Consider the following 8,452-nt stretch of genomic DNA (forward strand, 5'->3'; position numbering starts at 1 on the left):
GTGCTGTGAAAAAGGAATAAAAAGAGGAAAACAAATAACCTAAAAATACTCCCCCAATTCCTCTCAAACTTGGCTTAATAAGACATATTTAAAAATTAAATTACAGTAATTGCCTGAAAGAGGCCTCAGGGAATTAACATCCAATTCCCACTGAAAAGTAAGAGAAAACAGGCTCCTAAAAACTGCAACTGCTTGGAAAATACTAAGCTACAACTTTATCTAGACGACAATAAAAAAGCAAAGCTGCTGACTCTTCCCACACCAAACTGTTTTGAACACAGTAGTGGATAACATGGAAGCAAAGGTTTGTATCTCGAGAGCTGAACTGCAGTTTACATTCCCAGCAGTCCCTCAAACAGTTCCACTACAAAGAAACATTTTCAAATCCCATTACCTTGTTCATCACTGCTGTTTCAAAACAAAGCCACGATCACTTTCAACTGACATTCCTATTAACACACACAGTTAAGATTATTAGCTGGACTCTATACTCTCTCTTACACCTATGCCCAGCAGTTTAAACAAAGGCTAACTTAGATGAGCTCCAGCTTTCTTTCACACAATAGAATTAATAGCTACAGGTCTTCTCGACCCAAGAAGTAAGGAACCAAACACGCTCATAGCATTACAACCGCTCATAGCTGTGGTGTCATTTCATGGTGAATCACACCTGGTGATCTTATGACTATGAATTAAAATGAGTCAGCAAAAACAGGGTTTCATTGCACAATTCTTGGACACTCTACAGGAAGGGGGACAAAAATTTGTGGTTTCAAGCAGGAGAGCACTTTTGGCCCACAGCCCACTGTCTGCAGCGGATAAAGCACAGCTAGAAAGCACACCCAAAAGTGGTCCTCTATATAAGCCTATTCTGTCTTTCATGACTTGATGGAGTTACTATCTTCCCATGCCCTCGCCAATGACCCATGCTAGTTTAACAACCAAATTATTTCCTCAAATCTCTACAACGAAACCAAACTCACAAAAAAACCTCATGTCAAGAAACAAATTCAGATTATTGATGAGCTTACAAGGCTAACAGCCCATAACAGAAACCTGCAGCAGTGCAACCTAAGTGGAAAGGGATCTGGACTCATGTTCTAGCCAGTTCTATCCCTTCCAGGCATCCTTCAGGAAGCCACTCCACTCCTCCATGCTTTGACTTAGGAGAAATGGTTAGCAGTATTTCCCTTCTCTATAAAAGCACTTTGCAATCTACCGGTGGAAACTGTTGGACTTGCTACAGAACTAACCTGTTCTCTAGCAAGTCACTGAGACTGGAAAAGGGCATAAAAGGATTATGTGTAAAATAGGATTCTTGCAGTAGAGCTCCTTTTTTGAGAATCTACCCTATACTTTCTTTTCCACGAGACAGCATAAGATGTTTTATCCTTCAGCTTAACTGGGAGGAGCTTGGGCGACATCCATTTTTCCTGAGGAAACACTGAGATCGGAGTTACTGCCAACAGAAGAACTCCTTCTCATCTGACCTTCTAGGTAAGCATCTTTAAATTGTTTGACTTTAGCAAGTTTTAAATTTAAGGTAATACAGACTATAATCATGAGTGGACCGCAGACGTAATGGCTAACACTCTTTGTAGCCTGTCAGTGGTAGGGAACAATTAACCCCATCAACAGCAAGAAGTCTGAACAAAAGCATTTTTCTCCTGTCACCATGTAGTCCCCAATTCTTCAGATTTTGACCTAACCTTACTCCCAGGCAGATGACCCTCCTTATATAGCCAAGGTTTGCAGTCACTAGGTTGAGAAGTTGACTGGGCTTTAAAAAAAAAAAAAAAAAAAAAAGTAGAACATCTTACTGTGACACCTCTACCACAGCTGTTCATTTATTCAGGCTTTCTCTGCTGTTGGGAATTTTAAACAGTACACAGGACGATCTCTAAAAATTGTGTGACACCCCTGACCCATGACTGAGGGTGAGGGATGCGAGCAAAACAAACCCACAGGAAGTCACAGGAGGAAGGCAGGCCGTACTTGACATGTATGAAGTTTAAAAAGGATAAAAGAATTGAACTATCAAAATGAACCTGTTACTCTGCAGAAAGTATCTGCACACAAGACACTTCATGATGTCATTTAAATAGGTATTCTTATTTTACTGTATCTGCCAGTCATTTATCAGAAAACACTTGCTAAGTACCATGGTTAGATAACTGGTACTTCTGAGGTACACCTAATTAAGCTAATTGTCAGGAAAGTCATACACCTTCTAAAGGATTTTATTCTATCAAATAGCCATCTACCGTTGCTCTAAAATAATTTTAATCAAGTTTCCAAAATGAGGAAAAAAAAAAAATAGCTTAACAAACATGAATAATCAGAGCATATTGCAAGGCAGACTCCACAAAGAGTCACACAGATGTGTTTCAATGCACTGAGGCACCAGACAATGGAAAACCTAATGCTAAACAACTCATATACTCAAGTGCCTGGGGTGCCAACAGAAAGCTAAATCATAATCCTGGAAAAGAAGAACAAACTGGACTCCATTATATAGTTTCAGCCTCTTTTGGTTGTACCCTTCAGTAAACCCTGGACTACAGAAAAACACAGAGACAGAATTGGATTAAGTTAAAAGAATTTAAATTAAACTGTTCTTAGGAAGTAAAACATTACATAAATTATTAAAAGCATACACAAGTCAGGAACGATGCTCCACTACCAAATCACCCAATGTAGCCCTTAACATTTACACCTGTGTGATCTTTATAAGCAGAACATTGCCAATTTGGGATCATGAAAACCAGGCACAAATCTGAAACCCTGGATTTATGGATTTAAAGTTTCAACCATAAACTGTACTCAAGTGGTAATCAGAGAATACAACTTTATGACATCTCCACTTGACAAAAAGCAGAGTCTCAACACAATGTATACATTTATACATATAATTCAGTAGGTGAGTTTTTTTATCTATAATTTAGTGTAGTACAGAAAGCACAATTATGTATGTTCACTTAGTTTTAAACACATACTACAAGCTGTTAAATATGCTATTACTGAAAACACTGAAGAGAAATTCCACTAAAAGGTTGAAGTTAAATAAAAATGGAAAAAACCCACAAAAGAACCAAATCTGTTTTCTGTGGAACTAAACTCAATTTCATCAACTTTTCCAGATGGACATTACTCTCAAATTTTCAGATAATCACAGGATTGGCAATAATTCTCTGCAAGAACTGCAAGCTTCTGAAATTAGCAGTGCAGGTTTGCTACATCCACTCTTTGTTGGCCTTACCAGTTAAAAATATACAGCAAGACATGTATTCAGTTTCAGAGCTGTAATGTTCACAGAATGCACAACTTGGTATCTTGCAGTCTCTGCATACACACTGGTGGACAGTAACTCTGAACCAGTTAGAATAAAGTCCTGAACACCACAAATTTCAACACTGGGCATTATAAGAAGCACACCATGAAGTCTCAGCAAGCTTTAACTCTTCCAGAATTCCCTTATGGTGTAAACAACCTAAATGATGAAAGTAAAACTGTTTTTCCGTGTAACTGGTTCCAACACCTCATCACGCAAACAAGTGAAGTCATTCATTAACACATTAAGACGTGAGTTGTCCATAACATGAGCGCACTTTCTCTTTTTATACAGGCTTTACGAAAACACATTGTCAAATCAAGTCCGCTAAGCAAGGAATTGCAAAGATCCTATTGCCATGAACTCAGAAAATAAACCAAAGGAAAAACAAAAGAAAACAAAAAAGACAAAAGACAAACAGTTTTACTAAGCTAAAGTGTCAGCACCGTCAGGGTCAGCTGAAGTCAGCAGGCTTATATTCATCCTTACCCACCACTTATTCATGAATTCTTTGCATGGAGCAAGACCAGTACCATACCCAAGTCAAGAAAGCAAATATTTGGTCCTTGCCATAATACTGAGCCAAACTGTGCTCAGCACAATCAAATAGGTTCCACAGAAAAAAAAAAAAAAGACAGATGGGTGGCACTTGCAATCAACTGACCTCTCAGAGTGGCTTTGTACTTGAAGGTTATTTTCCATTCCAACCTGCATACTTGCTGTTCTAGCTGCACAACACAGATCAGCAATAACAAATCCTGTGTTGCCGAAGTCTTCCAGCATAGGGAAAAATCTTCCTTGACTTAGGACGGTGGCAAACCTGATTTACATTAATGGAGAAACATAAAATATGCTTTGTGTAGCCCTAAATTTGGCCCTGATGACCCAAAAAATTTACCTAAAAATCTACATTTTTGTTCTGGCTGGATTCTGAAATGACTGCAAACTAAACAAGTCAACTCACTAAATCATAATATTAGCTACAGAAATATACAGCTGAATGGGTTTTATTTTGCTGAATTAGTTTAGGGTTGTTTGGTTTTTTCCAACCTGCAAATACGGCAGGCATTGATGGCCCACCTATGTCAACAGAACAAATCACTTGCTGATCCCAGATGCATTTGAACAGATGTTCAACCTGTTATGTATTTGAGATTAACCTATTTTCAAGGCTGGCTCTAGAAACATCACATCTACTGTGGATGCTTGTTATTAACAACAGCTCATTTTTACAGGTTAAGAGAAACAGCCAACACTAGTCACACTAAAGGGACAGTGAGTTTTTTAATGCCAGCTGCAACACTGTCTGGGAATCCAAGCAAATGGTCAACCCACAGGGGCAATGTTACTTCACAGGAATCAAGATACAACTGCAGATCTAATCTGTTACCAGCAGCTCCAAGAGAGAAAACATTCAGAGTTTAAGACATCTGTGGACAATAAAGACATTTTAAGCAGTGTATTCTATTAATTACCTAAACTTGCATGGCTGCTTTCAGTAAAAATTCATGCTCTTGCTGGGTTGTATAACCTTTTCAGGTTTTGTGGGTTTTTTTAAGATAATTGCTTATTTGAAAACCTGGCAGCCCCACTGGCATTCACATTTGAAACAACCTTGTTAAAGTCAAATAGATTACAAAATTCGTATCTTGGGTAAATCTGTTTATAATTCCTGAAGTACCCAAACTAACTGCACACTGCTTTTTAGGACAAATGCAATCCTCAGGTTAGATCTAGCATATGAATCTCTCTTTTAAAAAAAAGAAAAAAAATCCAAAAACCTGCAAAGACTTTCAAAAAAAACCTACACTGATGCTCCTCACAAATCTATGGAGAACAGAGAGGTGAAAAGCACCCCTTTCTGACTGAGATTGCTGGGAAAGCAGTGGACAACATTAAAAAGCAAACACGGTCATGTTACTGTTGGGAGAAATGTCTAGATCAAGCTTGCAGAGAGTAGCTGATAGCATACAATACTGCACCTGCCAAAAGACCAGTGAAGACAACAGAGCAGTCTCATCCCTCTGGCAGCTGAAGAGACAACCTCAATGAAATCTGTGTCTGGGATACTTATAAGCCAAATGCTGACATAAAACCCCTTAATCTAAAACAGACCCAAGGGTAAAAACTTGAAAGAAGTATCAGCATTTTGTCTCTTCACAGCAACTAGGTGGAGCAAGAGTCTCATATTCTAGCCAAGGTGCTGGCACTACATTTTACACTTGGGAGCCTTTACTTCATCTTTTGTATTCTCTGATACCATGCAGTGTCTTTCAGGCCATCCATAAGGAATGAATTCAAGCTCTGTACCTAGACACCAGCAGTACTCTCACACATGTACTCTTTTTTTGGTGAGGTTTGCAGTTACCAACAATACCAAAAAAAAAAAGTGAAGTCGAACTGAGTTGCCTCATTCAGAGGCGTTTCAGTGAGAAATTCAGAGAAATTTTATGGGAAATGAAGTAAGCTCTGAATCTCCTTCAGGGAACTTCATTTTCTGGAGTATTTTAGCATAGCAATGTCTACAGCCATCACAAGCAGGAGACTCAGGCTTTATAGAGCCTCTGCCTTACACTTTGATTACACCTTTTCTATGATTTGAGGCTTTCTAATCTAAATAAATGAAGTTCCAGTCAATACGTGCATGAAAAACCTCCAAGAAAAACAGAAGAGTTGCAGGAAATAGTGTTGATGATTCAGTAGGCGTCACTGCTTCTGTTGTGCCAAAGGCACTATGGGGCACAGACTTTCACAGGAACGTAAAAAAGACCCTAATTCAGGGTTATCTGACAGTACCACCATGCTAAGTACCATATCAACAACCAGCACATTTAAGTACAGGAGAAGGTGCGGTTTATTTGTACTGCAGATTCTACAAACGCAGTCTAAAGACGTGACTTCCCTAAATAGAAGACATCTTTGCATAACTTACTCGCTGTTTTTAAAGACAGTTTTAGACCAAGAAAACCAGCGGCAGTACAGCGCTGCGATGCAGGTTATTGCATCCATTTTCTATAGTCACGCTAATTAGCTAGCCAGCCTTCTACTTGCAAACTGAGTCAGCTCGACAGGACAACTCAGGTAGAAAACCAGCTATATCCACCTCCCGGGCCGGCTTTCAGCATTGCAGCAGGGAGGAGAGAAGCTGGGGAGGAGGAGATGAAGCAGGAGGTTTCTTCACTACCCCCGCTAGCCTCAGATGGCAGCAGTCCTCTCCTGGGCCGGGATCGGCCCTGGTACTCGCCCAACAGCGCCCAGAGCAGCCCGGGCGAGCAGGAGCTGCTTTGTCACCGGGAAGGGCCCTCGCCCTGGAGCGCTGGAGGCGGGAACCGCGGGCCTGGGCTCTTCTCCCGGGCCGCGCTCCAGCCGGCCCCCGGCCCTAACCCTGGCTTGGCCACTCCCGCCAAGCCCCCCGCTGCCCGCCCGGCCTTTCAGCCAGCCCCGCTGCCCCTCACCTGCCGGATGCTGCTCGTTTCGGACACGGCGAACTCCTCCTTCTCTTTGGGAGTCTTCACCGTGACTTTGATGATCCGCGGCTCGGCGCTGGCAGAACCCCGGCTGGGGGAGTCCGTGGGGCTACGACCCCCAGCGGGACCCTCCGAGCTCTCCGACATGGCGGCGGCAGGAAAGACCTGGCCGGCTGCGGGCGCACGGCTCCCAGTGGCTCCAGGTGAACCCTCCGCGCCGGGCAGCAACGGCGAAAACCGCTCCCGCAACGGCGGGCGGAAACGGCCCGGCTCAGCCGCGGCGCGCAATGATGACGTTGCGCATCAGGGAAGTTACTAGAAAGGGGCGTTGTCTGCCCGGGCGTGGGCTCGCCCGCCCCGCTCCTCCAGCGCGCATGCGCGGGCCGCGCCCCAATGGGCGCGGCCCGCGCATGCGCGCTGGAGGAGCGCGGCGGTGGCGCGGAGCCCGCGCATGCGCCCTTCCCCTCAGGGACTTCGCGCCACCTAAAAGCGACGCCGTCCTTTGCTCTAACAGCTTTCAGGGCAGCTTCAAATTTATTTTCAGCTGCAAGGGAGTTCTGTGCTTTGACGTGTCGGGTAAGGGAGCGGGGCTGCCCCGCGGGCAGCTGGGGTTTGGAGGAGCTCTTAATCCCTCAGGGCCTGCGAGGTTTTTGTGTTGGAAGAAGCAAGAAAGCTGAAGCCGGTACAGCGCGTGCACCTACATCGAGGAAATAAGTCACGTCTCTTGCCTTAAGTTGCTTACTCAGCACCAGCTAAAGGGTGGGCATACTGGGAATCAGATTTTCCTCAAACTTAGACCCAAAAAACCCGCGTGATCGCTAATTGAACCTAGTATCACCAAATTAGGCACGCTCCCAAAATACGAGTGATTATCCTGTCCTTCAGATAGGAAATTGAAGATGCCTGTTGCAGTTGTGGTGTAAAATGTATGTGTGGCTTGGAATTCTAGAGTCAAATGCCCTTTCTTCCTTATCCTTAAACGAATCAGTGTTTCCCACAGTAGCCTGACATAGAATCATAGAATCGTTTAGGTTAGAAAAGACCTTTAAGATCATCCAAGTCCAACCATTAACCTAACGTTACCAAGTCCACCACTAAACCAGTTAAGGGTAGAGTAGCAATTTCATGTTTCCTGGCTTGGTGGCTGCATTATTTATAATGAAAGTAAAAACTAGGAATCATTAAGATTGGAAAGGACCTCTAAGATCATCAGTCCAACCATCAACCCAACACCACCATGCCCATTAAACCATGTCCCAAAGTGTCATGTCTACCTGTTTTTTGAACACCTCCAGGGATGGTGACTCCACCACCTCTCTGGGCAGCCTGTTCCAATGCTTGACTACCCTTTCCATGAAGAATTTTTTCCTAATATCCAATCTAAATCTCCCCTGGCGCAGCTTGAGCCCATTTCCTCTCATCCTATCACTAGCTACTTGGGAGAAGAGACCAACACCCACCTTGCTACAACCTCCTCTCAGGTAGTTGTAGAGAGCAATAAGGTCTCCCCTCAGCCTCCTCTTCTCCAGACTAAACAATCCCAGTTCCCTCAGCTGCTCCTCATAAGATCTGTGCTCCAGACCCTTCACCAGCTTCATTGTCCTTCTCTGGACACACTCCAGCACCTCAGTGTCTTTCTTGTATTGAGGGGCCC

General features: G+C 43.2%; 1 protein-coding gene across 4 annotated transcripts in view; it reads right to left on the bottom strand.

Moving 5' to 3' along the window:
- UBQLN1 (ubiquilin 1) overlaps window positions 1–6,960 on the bottom strand; it is a 28,074-nt gene extending 21,114 nt beyond the window's left edge. For 3 of the 4 annotated variants that reach the window (XM_075726205.1, XM_075726206.1, XM_075726207.1), the window contains exon 1: window positions 6,787–6,951. In XM_075726205.1, the coding sequence (XP_075582320.1) occupies window positions 6,787–6,945 (159 nt within the window). In that variant the 5' untranslated portion in view covers window positions 6,946–6,951. Of the gene's footprint in view, window positions 1–6,786 lie in introns of all 4 variants that reach the window. The other variant, XM_075726208.1, reaches the window with a different exon arrangement.
- Between the last annotated feature and the right edge of the window lie 1,492 nt (window positions 6,961–8,452).

The sequence above is a fragment of the Pelecanus crispus genome, chromosome Z (genome assembly GCF_030463565.1).
Source record: "Pelecanus crispus isolate bPelCri1 chromosome Z, bPelCri1.pri, whole genome shotgun sequence".
Lineage (NCBI taxonomy): Eukaryota > Metazoa > Chordata > Aves > Pelecaniformes > Pelecanidae > Pelecanus > Pelecanus crispus.